At 54.1% G+C, this 27,341-nt stretch overlaps 1 protein-coding gene across 2 annotated transcripts; it reads right to left on the reverse strand.

The window, feature by feature from the left end:
• Positions 1-360: 360 nt before the first annotated feature.
• STYXL2 (serine/threonine/tyrosine interacting like 2) lies at positions 361-27,331 on the reverse strand. Of its 2 annotated transcripts, XM_079106978.1 has the most exons (7): positions 27,233-27,331; positions 26,436-26,568; positions 25,714-25,838; positions 10,309-10,403; positions 8,345-8,576; positions 6,580-6,797; positions 361-3,173 (listed from the first exon to the last, which is right to left on the reverse strand). In XM_079106978.1, exons 3-7 carry the CDS (start codon positions 25,821-25,823, stop codon positions 364-366), a joined length of 3,465 nt encoding a protein of 1,154 aa, XP_078963104.1. In that variant the 5' UTR covers positions 25,824-25,838; positions 26,436-26,568; positions 27,233-27,331; the 3' UTR covers positions 361-363. The 2 variants fall into 2 exon arrangements, with proteins under 2 accessions (XP_078963104.1, XP_078963103.1); XM_079106977.1 differs by lacking the exon at positions 26,436-26,568 and having other exon boundaries at positions 27,233-27,323.
• Positions 27,332-27,341: the final 10 nt, after the last annotated feature.

Consider the following 27,341-nt stretch of genomic DNA (forward strand, 5'->3'; position numbering starts at 1 on the left):
ACAACCAGGCTGAGCATTGCCAAAAGAGGTCAGACTTGCTTCAGGACAGAGGAACAGAACCAAGTCCTGTGCTCATTACCTTCCTGGACGTACGTTCCTTGTCAAGCCCACCTCTCCAGACCAGGATGAAAACTATCAAATACGTCGTAAGTGAGGCACCAAAGCATAGAGGGCCTTGGACCACCAGAAATGGCCTGAGCTAGTCCAGCATGGAGCTCGCCTCCCTGGCTCCTCTCCTCCCACCAACGCACCTCCGTATCCTTCCACTTGGGCACTTTCGGCTCTGCTGTGGGCAGGTCCTCTCTGCATCCTCACCCCGTGGTGGGTGATGGCAGTGTGAGCCCTGAGCCTGAGCCGAGCAGCTCAGTCCTCCCTCCTCCTCTGCAGCTTAGTCCTAGTTTCCTCTTGCCGGCGTCGCCAAGCAGCAATGATGGCTTCATCGTCCATCTCCTCCTCTTCCTCCCTGTCTGTGCTTCTCCGATACTGGGTCCGCCGCCCAGATGCGAACCTCCCCTCCTCTCTGTTTTCTGTCCTCTCTTTCTCGCCCTCTTCTTCAGACCTCGTGAAGCTCTGGGTGAATTTCCTCTTGGCTCCAAACTCAGAGAAGTCCAACTTGGCGGACTCTTCCACATCCTCCCAGTCCCTGGGCCTCGCCCAGTTTGAGCGCCGTGGCTCTGGGGACTCCTCCCCCTCAGAGGGCTCCGGGGTCCGGCGGAAGAAGTAGGGCTCTGGGCTCTCCTCTCGGGAGCTGGAGGTCTCACTGAAGGTGGACCTGGAGAACTCGTGTGTCTCCCTGCCCTCCCTGGCGGAGGACGAGGAGAAGCGAGACGTGCTCCTTACAGAGCTGCCGTCCGCGCCGTGGTAGGAGGAGGTGTCCTGCTCCTCTGACCGGGACTTGGAGAACTTGTAACTGGAGGATTTGGACTCAGTTTCCCGGTGCAGGGAAGATCTGGTGTACCTCCCCCTGGAGCTTCCCGACCAGTCACTCTGGGGAGGAGAGTCTTCCTCTGCCCTGAGGCCACTGAGCCACTTACTGATGCTGCTGTCCGCGTCCTTGCCAGCTCTGCTGCCACTCCCTGGACAATTAGAGACCACCAAGGAGGAGGCGGTGTCCGTGTCAGGCTTCTGGGAGTCACTGCGGGAAGAGTTTCGGAAGCTCCCTATGGCACTGTCTGTGTCCCCATCCTTGTCACCCACGCCATCATCCTCACCTTCCTTGACCTTCTTCTTCTTGAAAAGGGAGCTGCGTTTGTTGTCCGAGGCCAGCTTCTCCATTTTATACCCGGACATCTTCTCCCTCAGCTCCACCTGCATCTCCCTCTCCTTCCGGCCAAGCGCCTTCAGGTCCACGCTGTCAGCAAAGAGGCTGTAGATGGGCTTGCTGGCCCCCCTCGCTCTGCTCCCCATGCCTTCAGCCCTTGAGCTCAGTGAGCTGCCGGAGGACAGCACGGACTGTGTGTCGCAGCTAGGTCTTGCCTGGCTCTGAGACAGCAGGCGGTCACCCGGGAAGGAGCCGCTCTGTCCACTGAGCATGGAGACTTGGTCGTCCCCCAGGCAGCTGGCCGCAGGCGCTGCCTTCATGCTTGCAATGGATGGTGAGCGAGACAGCAGCAGCAGTTCACTTTGCTTCTGAGCCAGGGTCTCACTGACCACGTTGGCAATCCAGTTCTGGATGCTGGCGATGGAAATGGTGTCCCCAGGCCCCACTGGCAGGCTAGGCAGGGGTGTGCTGGGGTTGGCGGCCGAGTATCCCCCTACGCTGCTTGCAGCCTGGGATGGGCGGGACTGGTGGCTCTGGGTGCTGAATACGGACGCCGTGTCCCCATTAGCACTGACGGAGGAGGCTGCGGAGCAGAGAGCAGACAGGGGGATGCTCCCGCAGGCCACCGAGCCATCCGCCTCCCAGCTCCCCAGGGACTGGCTCTCCTCCAGCGTCTGCCGGCTTCTCTCCAGCAACTCCAGCCTCCGCTGTCTCTTCTTGGCCAAGACCACGTCCTCTCCCTTGCTCATCTCCACCACCTCCTCCTTGTTTTCGCTGCCCACCTTCTTCTGGTGTTTCAGCTTCCAGGCCTGGTAGGCCGTCAGATTGACGTCGGAGGGGTTCCTCTCGGCCGCAGCAGCCTCCGCGCCCTGCTCACTGCCGCCATCTCCTGCCTCCAGGTCTTTCTTGTGAAACCCGAACTGGATTCTCTTGATCTTCCACCTCTCCAGGGCAGTGAGCTTGTCCTTGTTCCTGCTGCAGAAGTTGTAGAAGGAGCTGGCCTCGGAGGCCACGCTCTCCTGGTCGTCCTCAGGCACCCTGCTCCCGGGCTCCGAGCCCGTGTCCGCCTCCTCCCTCCGGCTCCTGGAGCGGAACCTCTGGGCGGCCTCCCTCTCGATCTCCAGCAGCCTCTCGTTCCACACGTCCCAGGTGCTCTCAGTGGACACAGAGTCCGAGCGGCGCCGGGCCCCTGGGCTTGGGCAGCTGAGCTCCACCTGCCGCAGGACGCGCGCTTCGCGGCTGAGAGCGCTCTCGCTCTCCGAGAAGCTGCTCTGGCTCAGGGTGCGCCTGCGCCGTCGCCCGCAGTTGCTCTCCTCCTCCTCCTCCTGCTCCTCCAGAGCCCACCGCTGGTGGCCCTGTGCGTGGTACCGCTCGTTCCGGCTCTGCCACTCCTGGACAAGCCTCTCCACGCCCTGGTCCCCGAGCTCCTGCTCCTGCTCCTGGCCGCTCTGGCGCCAGGAAGCCGAGCGCTGGCGCTGTCCAGCCCCGGCCGCCCTGCCAGCTGCCAGGCCCTGGCCCCTCTTCCACTCTTCGTACAGCTGCTCCTCCTCCTCTTCGTCAATGAGGGTGAGGGGCTTGGAGGCCTGGCTGGCCTTCCCCAGGGAGCAACCGCTGAGGTGGCTGGCGGCATCATCCTCTTCCTCCACCGTCAGCGCGGGCCCGCGCGCCCCGAGTGTGCTCCCCGAGTCCTCGCCAGCTCGCTCCGGGCCACCGTCCTCCTCCCTCTCCTCCATCAGCTGCTCGTTGAGCTCCCGCAGCTGCTTCAGGAAGCCATCATTGGGATAGATGGCCCGCTTCTTGCGCACAGTCATCAAGGCCTCCAGGATGGCCATGTTGTGGAAGATCATCAGGTAGGCCACCACCAGCACTGCTGACCGGCTGATGCCCATTTCGCTGCTGACCAGGACTTTCCCTGCAAACAGAACACACGAGAGGCATGAGGTGATGGTGGCTCCCTGGGCCTGCTTGGCTGATGTACGGTGTGGTCCACCCCTGAGTCCCTGAATCAGGGTAGATCTCAGGGCTGAGGAGCGCCACCTGTCAGTCCAAGCTTGGGATCGCCCTGGCCATCATCCAGCCTCTGCAGGATGCTTCCTGCCATCCGGAGCTCTCTGACTCACAGGCACACACCTCCCTTCATGCTGGGTCACGTGAGTTTTGGAAATTATTTCATATGCTAAGGCAAAGCATAATAGTGCAACAGGCGTCCAGAATGTCAGATTAGGAGTGCTGGAGAATAGCGCTCCTATTCTGACATTCTGGATGCAATAATGACTACATCTATATGCTCCAAACCTTATGTGCAAAATCCTTAAGAAGACGGCTATCATATTCTTCCCTAAAGATTTTTTTCTAGCTATTCTGTGTCTTATTCAAACTTTTTTCTCATATTTCTGTGCTATTCTAGCCACTCTTCTCTTGGTAGAGAGCTGAATGGATCAGTTTCCCTCTGAGGAGTTTGGGTCTAGGATGGTGTGAGGCATGTCAGGTTTGGACCGAATGGCATAGAGTAGGTGTGACCCTCACCACCTTACTCTAGTCGCATGGCCTCCGTTCATGCATTCTGTATTAGCCAGCTGTTCACTACTATTATGAAATACCAGAGGCAGGCTTCTTTATAAAGAAAAATACTTTATTTGGGCTTATGGTTCTGGAAGTGCTACACCTAGGGGCTTCATCTGGTGATGGGCTTCCTGCTGGTAGAGGCCCAAGGCAGTGCAGAGCATCACAGGGCAAGTGACCGGGAGCATGCATTCATGTCTGTCTTCATCTCTTCCCCTTCCTAAAGTTCCCAGGGCTCAATTGTGAGGGCCCCACCCTAATGGCTGCATTTATCCCTAATCACCCCCCAGAGGTCCTAGACATCACAGTCTGATTAAGTCTCCACCCTCTTAATTCCTCACAAGGGGACTCAATTCCAGGACATGAAGTGCTGGGGGACACTCGGACCATGTCTAAACCACAGCCCCCATCCCAAGCTTGCAGTGCGGGTGGATACGCCCCACAAGGAGCTCGAGTCTTCTTTTGTATCAGCTGGAATCAGTGACACTTAAACAAGGTGACTAAGTCCACCTCCCTTCCCGAGCACCTTGCCCATCCCTGCCAGGGCTGTGGCTGTAACCCGATCCTGCAGCCTGCGGAGCTCTTGCAGGTCTTGACCCGCCATGCAGCACATCAGTCATCTGCTGCCTGCCCTCCTGCTCTGCCTCTGTTGTAACTAATGGACTCGCCTCTACAGCTGCCCTCTAATGCTTGCTTATAATGCAGACTGGAGCCCCAGAGACCTTCTCCCTGGCTGTCACCAGTCTATTTGCCACCAGTCTTCGGGGATGTTTAACGACCGGCTAGGAGTCCTATCTGATTGAGTGAGGTGGAAGGTGAGTCTTATTCTATCTGTGCCAGTGACGGTGGTGTCTTTTTCATGGGGTCAGAGACCGAGATGGGGGCGCTGAGGCTCAGCAATGCTGAAGGGTCCTCTTCCAAAATCCAGTGACCACTGAGGGACACAGGAGGGCAGAATCCAAGTGGTAAAGGCCACAGCCTACCTATGCCCTGTCTCACTCCTCCCCCCACCTCGGGGCCCCCTTGTCCTCCTGTCAGTCATCTGGTCCTCTGAGGAGCCTGAGTAGCCTGAGGGACGGCTTGCGAGTAGAAACCCACAGAAACCGGCTACTGCCAGGCCTTTGTTTGCTACCCGGGGAAGCGAGAAAGGATGGGAGCCAAGAGTGCTGGTCCGTCCTTGCTCCTGGCCACCTGCGTGCCACTCCCCTGTTGGCTCTGGGTTCCTTGCTGTGGCCTTGCATTGGCTGCCTCTGCTGCTGTGAAGGAGCTCGAGGTGGTTTTCTGCCGACTAGCAACCGAGGGAATCTCGATTGCTACACTCTGGCCAAGTCACCAGGCGCCTGGGCCTCAGCTCCCAGGACTGTTGAAGTAAATAACAGGACTGCCCTGAGGGGTCAGGGTGCCCTCTGCCCTCCTCCTTGTTAGCAACTGGTGCGAGCAGAGGACGCTGCAGAGCAGAGGCTCTAGGGTGGGGCGTTCACCACGGAGATGGCCCCCAAAGGCAGCAGCCAGAGTGGGGCCGTCCCTATCCTGCCCGCGGCTGGAGGGAGAGGAGAGGCCCCCTAGTAGCAGGCTGGGGCATGCCACTGGCCCCTCATGAACACCAGCAGGGAGCTTCCTGCTGGAGCGCAGCTCCTGCCCCCACGCCGCTTCCCTCCCTCCTGCCCTCTCCACCGCTCTCCTGTGGCTCTGGGAAGAGTTCCAGCCTCATTCACCCTGGGATGCTGCAGGACCTGCCGCCCGCCCTGTGTCTGCTGCTCTTGGCTCCCACTCCACAGGGAGGTCAGCCTTGTTGTCCAGGTCCAAGGGAAGGAACAGGCCCCTTCCACAGACCCTGGACACACGCATCCAATCCCAGTGGGTCAAAGGCCCGCGTTTTTAAAAACAGGGGATTGTGTGTGTGTGTGTGCGGGTGGGTGTGTGTACATGCACGTGCATGTGTGTGTATTTACACACGCACACACATTGTTTGTGTGCACGTCCAGTTAGACGTGACCTGTCCTTGCTGTTGGTGGTGACAGAAACATCAACATGTTGTTGATTATAATAATGGTATGACTTTTTAGGCACTTACCGAGTGCTGGGTGTTGTGCTAAGTAAACCCTAGTATTAAAGATTGTTTTTCCTCATGGCAACGTTAGAATTAAATGTTTTGACCTTTGTTCTATGTTTAAGAAAACTGGGGTTCCCCATGATAAGGAAAATAGCCCCAGTTCAGGTGGTAAAAGCCTAACAAGTCTTGGACTCAGACTCAGGGTCTGGGCCACAACCCTGCGCTCTGGTTGCATGCTGTGGCGCACTGCCCTGTCCCTAGCCTGTCCTCCTGGAGACACATAGACACATAGATTCTGTGGCTTCTCCCATGTCACTTCCTGCAGGGACCAGGGCAGTAGCACTTGGGTTAAAGGCCCTCAGAAAGACCTCTCAGATGGCCTCTCCAAGGAGGCGGTCAGCCCAGGAGCATGTCACCAGAGAGTCACTGCCTTGCACTCGCCACCACCGGACATTTCCCACCCTCCCGCGTCGCTTCCTGTCCCGTTGCTAAGGTGTTAGCTTGCCCCTCTGTTGCTGCAGCGCCTAGAACAGCACCTGCACGTGTTAGGCCCTCGAGGATTACAATGGTCATCCTGTCCCTCCTGCACTTCCTGGAGAAGCGTCCGTGTTGACGGACTCCCCTGGACAGCCAGGCTGCCTCCTAGCAGTCCCCACCTGCTGCCCCTGGGGTGCCAGCAGCTGGAGCCAGCTGAGCCCCTCACCTCTGTAGGTCAGCAGTGCCTCATCGAGGAACTCCGCAGCCTTCCGGAAGTGCTGGGAGATGTCCACCTCGGGGAAGTCGTCCACCTCCACGCCCAGGTACTGGATCTCCAGCCCAGTGTAGAATTCAGGGCCAGTGTAGACGCCGGTGCCGTGCGCCGCGTTCAGGATGTGGGTGATGCCCAGCCTCTTCAGCCTCCCCTTGTTCACAGCCACGCTCCTGCGGGGAGCGCAGGCATGTTTGCTGGAGGCGAACTGGAGAGCTGTGCTACCACCAAGATGGCAGCCTGCCTCTGGGCTGGGGAGCAGCGGGTGAGTGCCCCCACCTGTCCCCTGGAGGTCTGGGGCTCACTATGAGCACCCCTATTTAAAGGTCATGACCTGGCTGCAGCACAAGAGAGAGAAGAGATGGAGCCGGACGGGGAAGGGTGGGATGAGGAGAGCAGGTGGGGTGCGAGGAGCCTTTAGGGTGGTCCAGGGTTCTCTGGTTACAAATCCCGCGCCTTGGGACGCACGTTCACCAAAGCACAAAATCGGCAGACAAAGCGTGAGGTGTGTTGTGCGTGATAACACACGCTGTGTTCCCAGATCCCTTCACGTGCATTATCTTATTTCTCCTTACAGTAACCTTAAGGACGGCGATTTTAACTCTCAGTTGAAGGTTATAAAAATGAACAACCACCCAAGACTGTGAAAGAGGAAAAAGACAGAACAGGACCCCGTGTCTTCGAGCTCTTTGTGCTGCAGCTGAATTTGAGGGGTTTGATTGAAGACCCCTGAGCACAGGCCTGCCTGTGGGGGAGCAGGGCCTTCAACTGGGGCAGCTGGAGATGCCTGGTGGCCACAGGCAAGCACTTCTGGATGTGCGGGTCTGTTTAGAGCAGGGAGGATCGCATGCGCCCTGGGCATCAGGCTCCAGGCACCAGGCACTGCGGGAAGGAGTTTCGGACCTCCTGTTCAAAGCTCTCCCCCACCGCCCTCCAGGGCCCAGGGCCCTCTATGCTTGTGGATATTCGGCAATTACGTTGGGAGCACATCCGTTAAGTAGGCAGCGGATCAGCAAAAACTAGTTTCACAAATTAACCTGCTGGTACCAATTATGCACCGGCAAGACCCTGGAGGGATAGAATGTCAATGAGTTGTTTTTGTTTTTGTTTTGGAAACCACTAATCTTTTTAAAAATAACATTTTTCTGATTATAAAGACAATCAATGTCTAGGAAACTTGTAAAACACATAAGGAACCTAGATAAGAAAACTAAAGCCCCTTGTAAAACCACTTCCCAGAGAGACACATTGTTAACACGCTATCACTTTTCTTTCTAGCCTGTCGTTTATGTCGCACATGCGTGTGCGCACACACACCCCTCTACCTTACTCAAGAGCACCCGGCACTCTCTTGTAACCCAGTTTCCCTCTCACTGTGGCTCACACTTTCTCAAGTGTTGGCACACACGTGTGCAGACCAGCACTGTCCAGGACTCCTGCTGTTCTGTCAGATGGAGGTCCTGGATGTCAAGAGATGGTGGAGGTGGTGTCTGTCAGGAATGGAGGCCCCGAGGAGGCACCGGAGGTACAAAGCTAGAACGGGGAGTCTGGGATCTGCGTGTGGGTGGTGGGGAGTCTTCCATGGCTGGGGCAGGGCACGTGGTCAGGCAGCCTCCGTGGGCGAGCACGGGGACCTGGGGGGAGCTGAAGGAATGTCCTCTCTCCCAGACACTAGCAGAGGGGAGGTCACAGGGTCGTGTCCCCCATCGGTCGCACTTACTTCTCAGCTATGAAGACATTGGGCCAGACCTCGTCCACCTCGTTCCAGGGGGCCTCCTGGCGGTCCTGGGCCAGGGCCCGCTGCAGGTCCAGCACGCAGGGCGTGTTGTAGAGGCTGGTGTCATCCATCTTCTCCCTGACCCGGTTGTACAGGTCCTCCACCAGCAGCTGCTCTGCAGACTCCAGCATGCCCGGACACTCTGCACCTGCTCTGAGCCCCCGAGGCTTGAGCTCTAGAGGGGACAGGTGGCATTGGCATCAGGGAGTGGGGACACCACAGCGCTCCCTGTTCCTTGGGAGAACTTGTTCTTGGCCAGCTTGCTCAGGACTGTGGGCGTGAGCTGAATGCCAGTGAGATCTGCCAGGATGGACTTAGTAAGGCCCCGGTGGCTCTCTCTAGCGGCTGGACACTTGGTCAGGGTCAGCTGCAGGTGGGCATGGGTGACAGGAAGCAAGCTGGGTCCCTTATTCTCTCCTTGGTTTCTCTAAAGCTGGCTGCTAACAGTGTAGACCAGATCCCTGAGAACTAGGGTCTGTCTGATCCACACTATTGTCTCCTAAGGTGCCCAGCATGAGGTGGGTGTTGGGAATTATTTACCAAATGAATGAACGATTTCTTCCCTAACTCGGTTTCCTCTGCTAGTTGGATGCCCTTACACGTGGAATGCAAATAACCCTGGGAGAGTAAAGCTTTCAGGAGTCACGACCACAGCGCTATCTGATAGTGTTCCTTTTAACTTATTGCGGTTAGTATCCGTCTCCCCGTGCTGTAGCCTGAGCACAGGTCCTCAGCTGTCCAGACCCCAGACAGGTGGCCCAAGTTTGCCATGAGCTCCCGTGGCAATCTCAAACCAGGACCCAGTGTATTTCTGACACCAGGTCAGAAAAGCTCAAATTCCAAGCCAGCTCAGATCTGACTCACCTTCTGAGCTGACCTTATCTCCTAACAGTACATTAGCTCACAATCTAGCAAATGGGTGGGCAGCCACCAAGCAAGATGCTGTCCTTCTCTAAGAAGGTAGGCAGGAATAGGGGAACCTATTCCTCTCTGGGCAGCCACATGACTGGAGGAGAGAGGAAGAAAGAAGAGAGGCGGGTCCCGTGTTGGACACCACTGGCCTGCACCACTTCCTCCCTGGGGGGTGGCCTCCAGCAGCCGGCACAGGATGAGCAGCCTCCTTTGGCCGGTGTCTGAAGTGGGCCGCTATTCCAGGCCTGGGAGTCCAGGGAGTCCGGCTCCGCCTGCGCCCCGCGTGGAGGATTCTGCTTCTGTCTGAAGTGTGTGGTGCCCACCCTGTGCAGCTCCAGCTGGCCCTGGCTCTACACGTTCTCTGATCTCTGTTTCAAAAGCGGGAAGAAGACTCTCCCGCCAGAGCTCTGCGTTGCTTAAAGCAGACAAGTGGCCCAATGCCCCCAGCCTGGGGTTTCTCCCTTGGCTCCCTGGGGCCTCATACAAATGCAAAGGTAAAGTAGCAGAGGAGAGAGCTCGCCCAGTCTCAGGCCTCAGGAGAAGACGCAGCACTGTCTTCCTGGGCTATGTAAGCAGCCTTGTTTTGATTTCCTCCCTTTCCAGTTTACAAATGTCCCAGTCCCTCACCTGGCCCTCCTGCTTTCCCTGGGCCTCTGGCCCACACCTCACCTCGGTTAGAGTACACCTCCCTGCCTGAGCAATTTTCCAAATTATCTGAGGCTTCACAAGAACACGAAGCCCACAGGCCTCCTCCTGGCTCTTTCCTTAACCCTAACCCTAACCCTAACCCTGCCCATGACCCTTGAAGTCAGCTGAAACAGCTGAACAGGGGGCCTGGGGCAGCTTGGGCTGCCTTCCGTCGGGAAGCCACGGCGGCTTGGCAGCTCTGCCCTTCACACAGCTCTCCTGAATGGACCGGCGGTGCTGGGAGCACAGGCCAGGGCCTCCCAGGGTGGGACCCTCCACCCACCCAGGGCCCGCCACGTCAGCGTCACCTTCGCTGATGATCTGTTTGGCCGCCACAGCTGAGGAGAGGTGAATGGGCTCCATGAAAATGCTCTCCGTCTCTGCGTCCGAGACCACTGAGAACCTGAAAGAGGAGGACGTGCAGGTGAGTGACCCTGCGCAGCCCGAGGGCAAGCGCCCTTGTCCGAGCGCAGCCTAGACCTGGCGTGAGCCGGAGGAAGGCCTACCGGGCCTCGGGAGCTGCAGGGACGCAGCACCGCAGGGACCTGACCCTGGGAGCCTGTCAGAGCGAGCTGCCCGGGTGAGCTGATCTTAGATGACGTGCCAGGCTGGGTTGTGGGGGAGGCTGTATCCTGGGGTTGGGGGACCTGCCCTGACGTGGCCTCCCCTTCCTAGAGGTCCAGTGGCTCTTGCCTCCGCTACCAACAGTGCGGGTCCGTTCCTCTGCTACCAACAGTGCGGGGTGACCTTAACAGTGCCTCCTCTGGGTTCTGCTGGATTGGTGGGCTGGGCAGCTTTCGGCCATCCCCTCTCTTCCCGGTCTTCTTCCTGCTCCTATGGGGATGGACTAACAATGAGCACAGGGCTCAGGGGAATGCCAAGTGCCAGACTGAGCCCAGGGATGCCATCCAGTGACCTGGAGCAAGGTCAAGGCTGTTTTCCAAAAGAACTTCAGTGGCGGCCTCCAAAGGGACCCTTAAGAAGCATGGGAAGAGACAAGGGTTAGGCCCCTACGTGTGTCCCCGTGGACGCCTTCCTAGTGGGCTCTGCTTCCTGTGTTTTGAATCAGCTTGTGTGTGTGTGTGTGTGTGTGTGTGTGTGTGTGTGTGTGTGTGTGTGTACACGCACGTGTGTGTTTCTTAATCTTTCCTTAGGACCAGAGAAGTGGGAAGATTTAATGGATACCATTTCTGAGTGCCGTCTATAAATTTAATCCTGACAAATTTCCCACATAGTAGGCATTACGTTATTCCTGTTTTACAGATGAAGAAACAGTGACTCACCCAGGTTGGGCAGTGTCAGTAGCAGACATGGGCAGCCCTGCTCTAAGTCTTGCTGTAAGTCTCTTCACCACAATGCCCTGATACCACTCAGGTCAGAACAGAGAAGTGAGGCCATGGGTGGAAGCCACCCAATCCCCGAGGCCTGATATAGATGCCCAGACAGAAGAGTACTTCAGAAAAACTTGTTGAGAGCGTGGATGGGCTGATGGAGCTCAGTGAGGTCGAGTCAAGTTGAGTCTAACTGAACAAAGTCGACTTGGGCTAAGATGAACCAGAATGGAATTAAAGTGAACCAATGGGCAGAACGGTTGTCTTGAAGTAACTCCTGCAACACTAGAGTCCACCCACGGGAGGTCAGTGTGCTTGGCCTCTGCAAGGCCGAGGAGAAAGAAAGTGCCCTTGCCAGGAGAGAGCAGCAGCCTGTGATTCTCCCCAGGATGTGGCCAGACCTGCCCATGCAGCCTGAGGGACAGTACAATGTGACCTTATCATCCAAAGTAGCCAATACTGCGTGATACTTGTGTAAAATCCAACACAGACCAACAGAACAAAATGGAGGACATAGAAATAAATCCACATGAATAAATCTGCTGCCAACTGAATCCCAACAAAGGTGCCAGTAAAATGCATAGGAGAAAGGACAGCCTCTTTAGTATGTATGGGATTGCTCCCTTGATTTCTTTTCAGCAAGTTCATATTTTTGGAACATAGAAATGCTATCAATTTTTGCATGTTAATTTTGTGTACTGAAACCTTACTGAATGCATTTAGCAGTTCTAATAGTTCAGGCGGAGTCTGTAGGTTTTTCTGTGTGTAGAATCATGCCACCTGCATACAGGGGTAAGTTGACTTCCTCCATCCTATTTGAATTCTTTTGTTTCTTGTTCTTGCCTAATTGCTCTGGCTAAGACTTCCAGGACCCTGCTGAAGCCAAGTCATGGAAATGAGCACCCTTGTCTTCCTCCAGGTCTGAGAGGAAATGTTCACAGCTTTGTCTGCTCCATCTGAGGATGCTGTGGGTTTGTCACACACAGCCTTTGTTCCGTTGCGGTTCATTCCTTCTCTGCCTAATTCAGAGTTCTTCATCATAAAGAGCCATTGAATTTTATTAAATGCATTTCTGTATCTATTGAGAAGATCATTTGCACTCTGTCCTTCATTCTTTTGCCGTAATGCATTTTATTTATTGATTTGTGTATGTCTATCCATCTTGGAATCCCTAGGATACATCATTCTCGATCAGGGTGTATGATCCTTTCATGCACTGTTGGATTCAATTTGCTGGTATTTTCTTGAGCACATTTGCATGGCTGTTCGTCAGTAGTCTTTAGTTTTCTTGGTTGTTGCTGTGTCCAGGTCTGGTTTTGGTATCAGGGTAAGGCTGGACTGGGAAGAGTGAGTTTGGAAGGACTCCCTCCCTTTCAGTTTTTTGCAATAGTTTGGGAAGAACTCACGTTAGTTCTTCTTTGAAAGTTTGGTAGAACTAAGCAATGAAGCTGCAGATCCCAGGCTTGTCTTTGTGGGGAGACTTTTTATGACTGATTCAATATCATTCCTCCTTATGAGTCTGTTCGGGCTTTCTGCCCTTGAGGTTCAATTGTGGTAGGTTGTATTAGTCCAGAGATGGATCCCCTTCCTCTGGACTTTCCACTCTGTGGACGTGTTTGCTCACAATGATCCCTGGTGACCCTTGTGTCCCTGTTCCCTGTTGTAGGGTCTCCTTTCTCATCCCAGATGCTGTCTCTTCTTTTCTAGGTTAGTCTAAATAAGGGTTGGTTGATTTTATGTTTTTGACAAACCAACCCTTCCTTTTGTTGATCTTTTGTATTTTCTGTCTCTACTTCATTTATTTATACTCTTATCTTTGTTATTCCTTTCCTTCTATTAATTTTAAGTTTGATTTGTTCTTGCTTTTCTAGTTCTGTGAGCTGCATCATTAGGTTTCTGGTTTTTTTTTAATGTAGGCTCTTTATTGCTAGAAACTTCCCTCTTAGTACTTTTTATATCCCATAGGTTTTGATATATTGTGTTTTCATTTTCATTTGTTTCAAGAATTCTTTAACTTTCTCTTTGAGGTTTTTGGTGATCTAGTGTTTGCTCAATGGCATGTTGTCTAGTTTCCATGAATTTGAACAATTTCTAACGTTCCTCTTGTTGATTTCTGGTTAGTCCAAGGTGCTCAGAGAAGATGACCGAGGTGCTTTCATGCTTGTTGGGTCTGATGAGCCTTGTGACCCGAGGTGGTCTATCCTAGACGGTGGTCTATCCTAGACTGTGTTCCGTGTGCTCACGGGAAGTGTGTTCTGCTGCTGTCGGATGAAAGGCTCTGTGATGCGCTCTGGGGTCCATTTGCTCTATGGTACAGTTCAGCTAGATGTCTCTGTGTTGAATTTTGGTCTGGATGATCTGTCTGGTGGGAGGGAGTGCTGAAGTCCTGTACTGCAGCACATCTCTCCCTCTGGATCTCTTGCTTTATGAAATCGGGTGCTTCGGCATTAAGTGCTTGTACGTTTACATTTCTTATTTCCTCTCATTGAATTGATCTCGCAAGTGCCATGCAGCTCCTTTCTCTCTCCGGTGTTGGCTTGGAGTCTGGTGTGGGCATCGTGGGCACGCTCCTGGCCTCCCTTCCTGTGGCGTGCCTTCCATTCCTCCACTTTCACTCTGTGCAGGTGTCCACTGGTGAAGTGGACAACTGGGAAGCAGCCTGTGATTAGGTCTTTTTTTTTTTAAATCCATCCAAGCAGTCTGATTTTTAATTGAAGAATTCAACCACTGGCATTACAGGTGATTATTGATATGTAAAGATATATTCCCGTTGCTTGTTAGTTTTCCTTTGGTCGTTTTGAATTTCCTTCCTTCCTTTCTCTCTATGTCTTTGTGGTGCAGTGGTTTTCTGTATTGATAAGGTTTGGTTCTTTTTCTCTTTTGTTCGTCTGCTTTTCCAGTGGGTTTTGCACTTTGGTATGCTTCACGATGGTAGGGATCTTCCAGACTGCCTTCAACATCTTTGATAAGGCCAGTCTGGAGGCCATGCATTTCCTCAGTTTTTGCTCGTCTTAGAAAGTCTTTATTTCCTCTTCTTTTCTAAAGAATGGCTGGTCTGGAGGTAGTACTCTTGTTTGGCAGATTTTTTTCCCAGAACTTCAAATATTGCATCCCATTTCCTCTTGGCCTATAAGTTTTCTGCTGAGAAAACTGCTGTCAGTGTCATGGTGGTTCCCTGATGTGACCAGCTTTGCTTTGGCTGTTTTCAGAGTTCCCTGAATGTCCATATCTTTCCCACAGTTTGGGAATTCTTCAGCTTTTATCTCACTGAATAAGTTTCCTATGCCTTTCCCCTTCTCTTTCAAACAGCATAATTCTCATGTTTGTTTAAAAGTGTCCTGTAAGACTCAATGTCTCCCCCCTCTTATTGTTTTGATTCTGAGTTTAGAAATTCCTTTTGCTCCATCTAATCTGCTGCCAAGGACCTCGCTGTGTCTCTTACTTGGCTCCCTGAGGTCTTCGGTGAGGTGAACTGTTAGCTTCTTTTCTGTGATCTCTCATGCATGTTGAGGATTGTTTCCCAGTTGTTGAATTGTCTGTCTGTGCCCTCTAGTATCTCACTGAGTTCCTCAGAATGATTCTTTCGGATTCGTATTCAAGCACCTCACCGATTCCTCTTCCCCTGGGTCTACTGTTAGGGTTAGTGCTCCGACAGAGCTGCCCTGTGATCTTGTTTTCTGCACTTCCTGTGACCCTGTGCTCATGTTTGCAAATCTGGTAGATCTGTTGTCTCTATCAATTTTTAGGGTGGATTTCATAGTAAAAGACTCTTGGGGGTGTCTTGGTGTCTTGGGGGTCAGTTGGCAGGCTTCGTTGGTCTCCGTGTGGCTTCCTCCGCTGTGACGGATGGCTCTGGACGTGGTGCATGTGGCAGCAGGGTTGGAGAGCCTACCCATTTCTGCAGGCCACACAAGGGTGGCAATACAGCAGTGCCCTCTTTGTGTCCACCCTGTGGGTTCAGGCAGATGCATGGCAGCAGTGGTGTGACGGTCAACCTTTGGGGGCCATGTGGGCCCGAGACCACTGGAGTAAGCCTGGACAGGTGTGCTGCGGCCCAGGTTGGCAGGCTGTGCAGGGTGGGGCTCCCGCCACCTCTGCCAGGTGTGGTGCAGCTCGCATGCAGCCCGTGTGGTGCAGGGGGCACCGGTCAGCCTCTGGAGGCCGTGTGGAGGTGGAGCCACTGCCGCTACTTCAGGGGGCAGGGACCTGGTGGTGGCACATACCTGTGAGTCTCTGCTGGCTGCATGGAGGTGGGATCCCTTGACGTGCCTGTGTGATGTGGCAGCACATGCCTGTCGGGCCCTACACGCCAGGGGTAGGTGAAGCCATGGCCGCAGCCCGGATGGCAACTGGACCACAGCAGCAGCAGCTGTGGCAGGGAGGTGTGGCGTGAGTGGGTCCCCTCCTGGCACACTGCAGTGGCGTGCACTCTGTGACTGCTCCCGCGTGGGCTCAGGGCCACGAGGGCTGCAGGATCCCCTGCAGGTGCCCGTGTGGGTGGCTGCGGCCCCCTGCTTACTTTTTCCCTGTCGTTGAAGGTCTTGCTTTGGTTCAATCTGGTCCTGGCTGGGACACATGTGGTTTCCACAGGGCACCTTGTCCCCTTTCTCCTAGACCATCTGGAGTCTCCATGTTCCACAGTTTCCCTATTCTGTCCACACTGCATGCCAATGTTCTCCCCCAAATATTCTAGCCCAAGGGTAGCTGTTTATTCTTGGGTTTTCATCCTGTTTTGGGAGGTAGCGTGCCCAGACCTCATGGCGGCCACCTTGGGTTCCCTGAGCTCAGGTTCCCCGCCTGGCTCTTGGCACTGTCCCTGAAGTCCACTCCCAACCCATCTGGGGCAAAGCTGGACTGGCCTCCCCGCCACAGTCAGCCCTTCGAGAAGCCTCTCAGGGGGAGCCGCCAGGCTTTCCAGCCACCTGATGCCACATGAATCAGAGATAAGCTGCCCAGGTAAGCACTGTCCACAAAAGGGAGAAAATAGGTAGACGATCTTTAGTCGCTAAGTTTTGGGATGATTCATTAAGTCCCAGTAAATCAGGGGAGCGCGCTATTCCAGGTGCTGAGGCGTTCTCCTACCCAAGAATGACAGAGCCCCAGCATCAGCGCTGGCCAGCTGGTCTGCTGTGGAGGGAAGTCACCACAAGACAATGCCAACGTGGTGAGCAGAGCCTGGCCCTGTGGCCCGGGTACCCAGCCTGCTCCAGGGCTTTCGAGCAGCCACGCCCATGGCCTGGGCAGCAGCTTGCGGTTTGTGATATTGTGAGCCGTATTTCCACGTCAACAATATTTACTGAGGGATTTTTAAATTTTATGTTTACATTGCTTACATTTCTATTAATAAAATACGAATCCTTGCACTTACTAAGGGTCAGATCGTGTAAATCGAAGTTCGAGGCAAAATAAAACAACAGAAATCCACGCTGAGAACCTCAGCGCTGCTCTGGGACTGGGGCGGGGGCTTGGCCAGTGGCTCCTGCGGTGGCAGCCTCTTTCGTGCCTCTGTGGGCCTCCAGGACCCTGCACTCGGAAAAGGCTTTCTCGGGAGCCAAGCAGTGGTCCAGGGGCACGGGAGGCGCCCTCACCGTCAGGTGTGCGTGACGGCCCCGCGGGGAGGCTCCCGGTTTGGCATCACCTAGTCCACCTCCCGAAACACACCGACAACTTCAAATTGTGAAGATTTGGTTTTAAGTGAAAATACTTGGGACTGAGATTTTTTGCAAAATATACCTAATCCCTGAGGCTGTGGGTTTGATAGGAGAGAATTTGAAATTAAAATGTGCACACAGGAATGACTGAGAAACATTTCCCATCTCACGGGTGGAGAGACTGAACTTCGTGAATCTCAGAAAGCACAGACCCCCCTGGTGCACGTGTGGAAGTTGGTGGCTTTGTCGTTGAGAATGCGGATGACAAGCAGATCTCCCCCCAGCCACTGGTCTGTGTCCTGGGCTGCCCCACGTTATCTAGTGTGGACTGCGGGGCGTGGATTTCAAATATTTTCAGGAGCCAACTGCCACGAGGGGAGATGTAAACCTAACAGTCATGAATTGTTCAGCCACAGACACAGCGTATTAAGTCTAATAAAGAGGGCCAGGCCAGCGGGACCCCCAAGAACCCTGTTTTCCGCAGAGAAGCAGGATTGCAGAAAAAGAAGGGAGGAAGGAGGAGAGCCCCGAGCTGCCGTGCCTGTTGGCATCTGCAAGCTCAGTGAGATGGCAGTCCTAGAGGTTTCGATTTATGACCACTTCTATGCCCCAGCCACGCATGAGACGGACACTTGGGCTGCTGCAAAGGCAGCAGGGCCACTGTTCAAGCCCCTGTTCAAGCCGCAGGAGGCAGAGCGGTGTAGGATCAATATACGCCTCCTCACAGGATAGGGGAGCCCCAGCTAAAACACCGGAGGGTGCACTGCCACAGCAGCCGTGAGGGGGAGCACGCCGGGCTCCCCAGGCCAGGCAGGGGGTGCGGCCCTCTTCACACCTGTGCTGCTTGGAGCCCCAGGCTGGGCCCCCTCGGCATAATAGAACCCATTCAAGGGGTTGTGCCTCTGCTTGGGAAAGGAAGAAGGGTGGGAGGAAGGGAGGAAGAAGAGAGAGAAAGGAGATGGGGCACCGTTCACGGCAGGCATAAGTTTCGTTCTGTGGGACTCAAAAATGTGCGCAGCAGCTGGGTCGAGGCTCAGTGGTGGAGCACTCGCCTGGCATGCGTGAGGTGCTGGGTTCGAACCTCAGCACCACATAAAAATAAATAAATAAAACAAAGGTATTGTGTCCCTCTACAACTAAGAAAAAAACATTTAAAAAAAAATAAAGGTCCATTAACAACTAAAAAAAATTTTAAAAACGTGTGCATTCATGTACATCCACTCACTCCAAGTTAGATATAAATGGTTTGTCCTACTGCAGAACAGTCAGCAAAGTTTGAAAGCCCCTACTTTAAACCACTAGCCAGGCTGTGCAGAAACAGAATGGCATGGAACTGGGGTCCTTTACCAGATACCCTACTGCTGATCACTTCCTGTCAAGCAGTCCTGGACCTGAATGGAGACAGAGGCCTGAGAGGGGACATCTTTTCTGATTTGGCTTTTGTGGAAAAGAACCAAATTTCTGAGCTTCTTCTAATTTCCAAGTGTCCAGGTACTTAGGAGAAAGTGACCACACATGGGCAAAGCTCAGGAAGGAAAGGAGTTAGTGAACTAAAGAAAACTAATTTTTAACAAATAGTTTCCAGCAAGTTCAGTGAACAGGATGAGGTGGAAAAATCTTCACAGGAAACAATGTTAAGAGCGGAGATAGGAGGAGCCATTGCCCAAGGAAGCAGTGTGGACACCCTGAAATTTCACTTCCTGTCCCCCAATCCCACCACAGCAGCTGGACGCCGGGGAAGGACAGCCACACAGTCAGGAACAATGCTGCCCCAGGAGGAGCCTGGCCAGATCTCCAGGGAGTGCCCCAGACAGCAAAGGCCTGGAAAATTCAGGAAGGGAATCCAAAGGCTCTCCAGAGGTCCAAAGAGACACAGAAAAAGAATCGTTCAGATCAGAAATAAGAGGAGAAAGAGACCTTTGCCCCTTGATTTAGAAAGGAAAAGGAGCCTGGTAATCACCACGGAGGAGGAGGCAGGCCAGGGGCACACCATGCTCAGACCGTCTGTCTGGGGGCTGGGCAGATCTGCTGCAGGTGATGGGCGAGGGACAGCCCCGCCAAGCTGCCCCATGGGGCACAGGGTCTGCATTTAAGGTTATCTCCTGATCTACCTGGGGAAATTGCCCAGCAGGGAGGTGGAAAACTCCCAGCTGCAGGGTTCGACTCTCAGGGCCTGGGGTTCTTGAGGCCAGTGCCCAGAGCAGGCAGTCACCAAGTCTGACAGTCCTGGCCACTGACCACACACTGCCCAGATTTCCATTCACCCTAGGATGAGATTTACAGCTGGGGCCAGGACAGCAAGCAGGCTCCATCCCCGACTGGTTTACTCAGCTCCTGGAACACTTGGTGAAGTTTCGCAAGGCTCTGTCCTCCTCTACGGGAGGCTCACAGTAGGTCTGCGGGCGGCTGGAGCTCGGCTGCAGGGGCCTCCAAAGTGGCACATCTTTCTGGGCCTGCAATGCAATTTTACTTTAAAGGGTCGTTGCTGATGTGATTAAGTGAAAATCCTGCGATGAGCTCATCCTAGATTTGGATAGGTTCCAAAGTCAAGTGTCCTTATAAGAAAAGGGGAGAAGACGGAGAAGGAGGTGGGGAAAGAGACCGGAATACCGCCCATGGCCAACGCCAGCTGGGCAGAGACGAGGAGGCTAGCCCCTGGGGCCTTCAGAGGGCACGTGAGCTTTTGGCCTCCCAGACCATGAGAGAATAACTGAGGATGTTTTTAAGCCACCTACTTTGTGGTGATGTCTGGAGAAGAGGCGCTTGCGTTGGTGTGTAACTTAAGTTTCCACAGATTCAAACCTCTTGCTAAAGAGATAGAGCAAGAGGATGGGATTTCAGGCACTTCCAACCGCAGGGAGGACTCTTCGGGTGGGACCAGGACAATACGTGGATGTGTTGCTGAGAATACAGTATTTGCTTTGGCAGAATTAGAAACACAACAGATTAGCGATCGCATGTGGGACTGTTTGAATAAAAATGCCTCTACATTGCGAGTCCCTGAGAGTGACTGGTCATCAGACAGCCTTTGTGGGAAGGACAAGGGAGAGAAGCACCCTCTGTCAAATACCTAAGCTGCCTTTGTACCTCTGCATGGTTTAATCTCTGTCCCTGGGTAGAGCTGGTATTCTGAGGATGTGGTTCAATCAGCCACAGTGCTCTGGTGGCCAGTGAGCCCAAGAGCAGATCTGACCTCAGTCTTGGTCTCAGTTACACCATGAAGTTCCTCCCACACTCTGCTGCCTGATCCAAGAGGGTTTCACCAATTGTTTTCATGACTTTTGAGAAAAACAGCTTTGTGGTATAATTGATAAATAAACTGCACTAATTTTAAACGTTCTGGCTGTTGAGTTTTGACACACATAACCACCCGTGGAATGTCACCAAATCTAAGCTGCGACTGATCCGTAGACCCATGGTGCTATCTCATGCCCCTGGGCACCTTCCCCTGCCTGCTGGTTTCTCCCCAGGTGACTGCGATCTGCTGTCACTGGAGGGGTGAGCTTGCCCATCCTAGTGTTGTATGTGAGCAGAATGATGCACACGGCCTTCCTGCTTGTTCACTCGGCACGATCGCTCTAGGATGCACCGCTGCCGCTGAAGCCGCGCTGTGGCCTCTTGCAGCTCTGTTCTCTTTCCTGTAGACAGATGCCACCATGTGCCCACCCATTTCCTGGCTGACGGGCATCCTAGGTCTTGGCAGCTACAGACACAGCTGCTGTGAATGCACAAGTCCTGTGAGCAAGGCCTCCTAGGTGCAGCGTATTTGCAGGCAGGTGCACTAGGTGCAGCGTATTTGCAGGCAGGCGCACTAGGTGCAGCGTATTTGCAGGCAGGCGCAGTTTGACTTTGTAGCTGACCGTTTGTAAGACAGTGGCACCATCTTATCTTCCCAACAGCAATGTGGCATTATTTCAGCTACTCCACTTCTCAGTCTTTTTAATTTTTAACTTAACTTTAGATATTCTAATTGATATATAATGGCAATTGTGGCTTTGATCTGCATTTCTCTAATGACTAAGGATTTTGAGCATCTTTTACAGGTGGCTGTGTGCTATCCACATATCCTCTTCAGTGAAGAATGTGTTCAAATGTTTTATCCATTTTTAAATTGTTGTTTTCTTATTTGGTTTTGATATCTGATTAAAAAAAAAAAAACTCTGGAATACAAGTTCTTTATCAGGTATTTACAAATATTTTCTCCAGTCTGAGGGTTGTCTTCTCATTTTAAACACTGTGGATCCAGCCCTGAGGGGTCAGTTTGGGTTGGCCTCTGTGTAAGGGAGTGGTGCTGATTGACAGGCTCAGAAGCCTGCACAGTGCCCACACCTGTGATCCCAGCCACTCAGGAGGCCGAGGCAGGAGGATCCCGTGTTCAAGCAGCCTCAGCAACTTAATGAGACACTGTCTCAAAATGAGAAACAAAAAGGGCTGAGGATGTGACTCAGAGGTAGGGGGGAAAAAAAAGTCTGTGCAGCCATAATATTGATACCTAGGCCCTTATAACAACACTGTGGGGGCAGACGCACAGAAGGGTCATCAAGTCCTCCTGGACGCAGGACATGCCTCAATGCAGCTCAGCCCCTTCCATGCACTGCATGAGTCTTTGGGGCTGGGCCTGCTCCTGACTAGGAAGGGAAGCCATAGCTAGAAGGGCTGATCCAGTGCCATCGGAACATCCCCACATACAAGTGCTCCTGTCCAGGGTAGGGTGACCTTGTGTGAGGCTGTGCAATCAGCACACTGCTCCCGGCCTCCCACCTCCCCTCAGTGACTCCCCTGGTGTGCATTCACCATTGGCCTTCCCAGCCAATGCTCCCAGGAGCTGGTCACACCAGTGACAGGCAGCTCGTAGCATGCATATTCCCCAGGGAGTTATTTAAAACCCTACACCACTGCGTTCATCTTCCTCTGGCCTATGTCTGTGGGCAGCCGCCATGTTGTTAGACCCCCACATCCTTGGCGAGGGCGGGTTGCTTCCCTTCTGGGGCACACAGCAAGACTTCTGCTCAGTGCCCACCCAAGTGAACCTGCAGGGCCTGAGTTGAGCCCTGTGCTCAGCTGCCACAGGAACATGAAAGAGTTCCCACAGGATGGTCGGCCACTCTCCGGGCAGGGACTCGGGGTTCACATCACTCACACTCTCATTTCACACCGTCTTTAATTTTGGGTATGCTGGTAGCATAAAGTGGCACTGAATCGTGGTTTACACTTAATTTTTTAAGTTATTTTTTTTCTGTTTTTATTGATTTCCACCTTAATTTTCCCATTATCAGAGAAATTTGTTGATCTTCGTATCGCCCAGTACATGATCTGCTTTGGTAAATGTTCCATATGCTCCTGATCCGTTGTTGGGTGATACTCTATCGGGGCGTCAGGTTAGTGTCATTTACGGTTTTGTTCAGACTTTCTCTATTTATCCCTGTGAGACAGGTCCTCCCTGGTCGCTGGGCTTGAGCGCGTGACCCTCCTCTCTCAGCCTCTGGAGGCACTCACAGGTGTTGGCCACCCTTCCATATTCTTTAGGATTTTTAAAAACTACATTTAACTAAAAGTGTAGACTTTAATTTTTTCCTAAGTTCTGCCAATCTTTCACTTTACCTATTTTGAGGTATGTTGTTAGATCACTGATATCTAAAATGATCGTGTCTTCCATCACTGTGAAAAGTCCCCTCCGCGTCCAGTGATGCTTGTCTTGAAATCTGCCCCGTCTGCTGCCGACGCAGCCTCGCTGGCTGGCCTTCACAGGTGATTACAATCGAGGCAGCTTGTGGTTTTCGGCGATGGCCGTGATACACCCATTGCACTGTTCTCTACAATGTCACCTGGCACCTCCTCCGACAGGTGGCAGGGTGGCGTCTGTGTTACCTCCCCGTGGAACTGTGCGGACCTATCTGGAAGAGCCCAGCAGAAGTGACTCTGTGTGACCCCCGCGTCTAGACCATGCAAGCTAGCACCAGCCTTTTAGGCTGCGGCCCTTGGAACCAGCAACTGTGCTCTGAGGAAGCCCAGAGCGGCCCGCGTGGAAAGGCCATCCCAGGTATTCTGGCCGACAGTCCAGGTGAGTCACAGCACAAACTGCCAGACGTCTAAAGAGGCCTCTGTGTTCCGCCCCCAGCTGTCGGGTCACCGAATTCATCCTTGAAATCTTCCCAGTCGAGGCCTCACAACCCAGGCAGAGACGAGCCGACCTGCTGGCCTTGTCTGGGGCCTAATGGTGACTGTGAGCTCCGGTTGTTTTCTACCACTGAAACGTGGAGTCACAGCCAGAGATGAAGCAGTGCAGCGTAGGCTTCCTTTCCTCATGAAACTTTGTGTTTCTTTAAGGCATGACTCTTATAAGCAGCGTGTGGGCTTTTATAAAAGAATGAGCCCAGCCACCTTGTCTGCTGATCGGGTATTTAGTCCACGTAAGTGTGATGCCACCTCTTACGTATTTGGGTCCAAATCCACCGTCCCCCTTTTGCTTATTATCTGTCATGATTTTTCTGTGCTCTTGGCCTCCTTTCTTTCCTCCTTTCGGCCACTGTCTCCCTACTAGTGCTAGTTACACACCTGCTGCAAAGCTCTCCAGCAGTCACGTGGGATATTGCGATGTGCGCCCTGGATTTTCATTCAAATCTACAGCTTCGGGTACCTTTCAAGAAAGCTGCTGTAACTGAGACCAGGAAGAAAGGGTTGAGAGCTGTATTCAGGAAACACCTTTGGGTGTGCTGCTAACAGTCTGGCCTGCAGACTCAGAAACCTATTCTGTTCCAGAAGTGATCATGCTTTCAAAGAAACCATGAGCTTTAAAAGGCTTGAGGCAGAAAAAGCCTGAAAGCAGCAGCGAGCCCTGGACTTCCACCAGCAGGCAGAGTCTGCAAAGGCCGTTCTGCCTCCAGGAAGCTGTGCCCCCACCCTGCTTCAGCTCTGACCCTGCAGCATGACCAACCAGGAGACGGAGCTGTGGCCAGAGAGAATGATGGCAGGAGAGTCCCCAGAAAGCCACATGGTGGCTGCACTAGGAGACGTCCCACCAGACAGGCGTGCCCACCAGTCACGGGGCTGCTGTGTTCCACCTCTGATAAGATGGGAGCTTCTTTGCAGTTAACCTGGTCAGACCACAGGGTGCTGCGCTCAGGCCTGAGGAAGATGGCCACCTGCTGGAGAAGCAGCCTTTGGAGGAGACATGCAGCAGTCCTACTAGGACCCCGGGATGTCACCCTTCAGGGGTTGTTGTCCTGAGCAGGGGAGCAATATAGACAGCTTTCCAGAGGGGAGGGGTGCTGCGGCCGAGTGGAGACCTCTGTGGATCAGCCAACTCCTTCCCTCTGTTCCTGGGCCCGTGGGACTCACTTCCCATCCCCCCACTTACAAAAAGGGAGGGGGGCCTGGCTGATGGAATATACACCGGGAAGCGACATGGCTGATCATTTTCAGACCTGGCCCATACAACCCACCGGGGACAGTCTCCGTGCTCTCTCGTCTTGTGATGTGGGTGTGCACAGTGACCTTAGAAGACAGGCTTCAAAACAGCAGACCCACAAGGCAGAAGGAGTCTCAGTTCCTGACTCTCAGGCACCTGAGTTTGAACTTACTCGTGTGAGAAGGAAATGTCCTTTGGCTAGGAAGGCTAGCGTTGACCACGGAACCCACAGAGCATCTCGCCCGGCCACACAGCTGCTCCACTCTATGGGCCCATGAGATGGGAGGGGGTGCTTGAAACCTCCCCATCCTGATGGTTTCTCTCAGTGGGAGCATCTGCATCCGCCGGAGAAGCCTGCAAGCTCCACTTGGGCAAAGAGCCTCGGCCCGTCAGCGCGAGCACCTGCCCTGCTCCCCCTGCTCAGCAGGGAAGCCACTGGACACGGGGCCAGCAAGACCCCAGGAGAACCAGGGACCTGAAGTCGAGCAGAATCAGACCTCGGAAGCAGGCGTCCCTCCAGGTCCTCTAGCCGGCTTCCCTTCCTTTCCAGAGACAAGGAGAGGCGGGCTCGGGACCCTGAGGGAGCTTCAGTTTGAACGGTGTCAGCGCCGTGACCAGGAGTCAGGTCTGCCATCAGTTGTGGCGGAAGAGGATGGACCGGCGCACACACCACTGTCTTAGCAGACGCGAAGCATGGCATTTCTTTACTCTCATGGTTTTTCTTAAATTTTATGCAAATTTGTCATTCTACATCCTCACGTATCCTTGATGCTTTTAGTGGGAAAGAAAGCTTTAAATCACTTGTCTAAAGCGAGGAGGGCTTGCCAGGAAGGGGCGTGCTTATCAGCCTGGCGCCCTGCCACTTGGCCCCGGCACACTTATCTCCCAGTTGGAAAGGCTGATGGCGGATGCAGAGCTATTTTAGGGTGGCCTCTGGCCTCCTGCTCCCTCTGTCAGCCTCACAGCCAGCCCCAGCCCCACCGAATCAAGCACACAAGGCAGACCGGACCAGTCCCTACCACCTGCACCGTCTGGGCCAGCAGAGCCTCTTCAGGAAGCCTCCACTCCCTTCAAAGACCATGGTGTCCCTTTCCCTGCCCACTACGCCCTGTGCCCTAGAGACACTGCCACCTGGCCCTACATGCCATGCTGCGGTCAGCTGGCCTGTACACCTGCGTCCTTCTCCAGGGAAGACGCATGGAGCCCTGGCTGTTGCCTGACTGCACCAGCCTGGGTGGAGGCCCTGTGCTCCCACACCCCCGCTTCCTCGCACTGGCCCCTGGCCCTCCCTGGCCGCCATGGCTGTGGAGCAGGCGCACTTACTGGCTGGGGGAGGGACTGCGGAGGTAGTGGGCCTGCACCGCCCGCACGCTGGCTCCATCCTCCTCATCTGGGACCACCTGCTCCTCCTCTGGGTCCCCGCCGGACGCCATGTCAGCCGTCAGCCCCTGTCAGGCCAGGAAAAGGGTGGTTAGGGAATCAGGTCCCAAGGCTTTGGGCAGTGGGGGGAGTGCCAGCAATGTCACCTTGGGGGCCTGGGAATGGGAAGGGCACTGCCTTACACCAGTGGTGGAGCTGCCTGGGGACTCCACCAGGACTCCAGGAAGCACAGGGCCGTGTTCACCACCACCTTCAGACCCGGAGCTGAGGGTGGGCCAGCCGGGGCAGGGAGGGGAACCAACCTTCACCTTGACCTTAGTCACACAGGCCGAAGAACAGCCCAGTGCCACACTAGATTTTCTGCTGAGTGCACGGTGTTCTGCGTGTGCACGTGGCACCAGCCTCGGCACGCATGCGCACACACATGCGAGCTCACGCACACACCTGTTGCCTGCACGGGGAGAGGTGCGGCGGCCTCTGTCCGGGAGACCTATGAGGCCGCTGGAGTCTGGTCTTGGCCGAGGCGCCTCCCACAGCCTCTGAGACACACAAGGGCCCCAGAAGCTGGTCCCAACATGGCGGCTGGCCCCAGACACGTGGGCAGAGCTGCTGCCCCTTTGCTTGAAGTCGGGCTCACCAGGGCAGAACCAGGGAGAAGCACTTACCTCCAGCAGGCCTGGATGTCCACACGAGGGCCCAGGATCCAGACGAAATGGCCAGAAACAGCGTCCAGTGAGAGAGGGGCCAAGCTCTCTCCTCTCTTGTGTGGCTTCTCTGACTTCTCCAGGGGCAGGACAGCTGTTAGCAAGAAACCTTAGCCACCCTCTAAATTTAGCCTGTGGCCCCACGGAATGGCAGATCTCCGGGAGGAAGGAATGCAGGCTGGGGCCAGTCCCCAGAGCAGGCTTTCTTAACCCTTCCCCTCCTGGCTGATTCTCCAGACGCCCACCTTTAGCAGTGAAATGGGAAGAAGTTCACGGTGCATGGAGAGGGCTGGAGAGGCACTTCCCCTGGGCTCCCTCTCGTACCCTCAGCCTGGGGCTGTCAATTCAAAGCCCTTCCCCAAAATAGTCTAAATCAACAGATCTAGAAGAATAAAAGTCTTAGTTCAGTCCCACGGCAGCCGAGAGTCTTAGGCATGGGAGAGCAGCACACTGCAACTGGAGAGAGGCCACTGCTCGTGGCCAGATGGCCTCCTTCTAACAGAGACGACAGTTGTGCTTCCCCCCCCAACCCCCCCCACACTCCAGCCCCTGGGGAAGGCCAGTCGTCAGCCTTGGTGATATAAAAATTGCATGAGCTTCATCAACTTCAAATGCGCACATAACCCCCCCTTGCTAGAGACCTCCTCACTGTGGCCACATTCCCAGAGCCCCATGGCTCACCCCGCTCTCCCCACTCTCCTCTCTTCCCCTTTGTTCATCCATCCATTTTTCTGCCCATTTAAATATTCGCTAGTTACCTGCTATGAATCAGGCACGGCACTAGACCACAGTTAGTGAGACCCAGCTCGAAGTGGCTGTTCTTCCTCTCTGGATGGAACAGTGCCCCGCATGTAGTATCATTAGAAA

Source organism: Sciurus vulgaris, assembly GCF_902686455.1.
Source record: "Sciurus vulgaris genome assembly, chromosome: 12".
Lineage (NCBI taxonomy): Eukaryota > Metazoa > Chordata > Mammalia > Rodentia > Sciuridae > Sciurus > Sciurus vulgaris.

Excerpts from the sequence above, each read along its gene's own strand:
- STYXL2 (XM_079106978.1), bottom strand. The coding sequence starts at position 25,823 with ATGGCGTCCGGCGGGGACCCAGAGGAGGAGCAGGTGGTCCCAGATGAG. Across the intron at positions 6,798-8,344 it reads AATGTCTTCATAGCTGAGAA|GAGCGTGGCTGTGAACAAGG; the intron begins GTAAGTGCGACC and ends CGCTCCCCGCAG. Across the intron at positions 3,174-6,579 it reads GGCACTGCTGACCTACAGAG|GGAAAGTCCTGGTCAGCAGC; the intron begins GTGAGGGGCTCA and ends TTCTGTTTGCAG.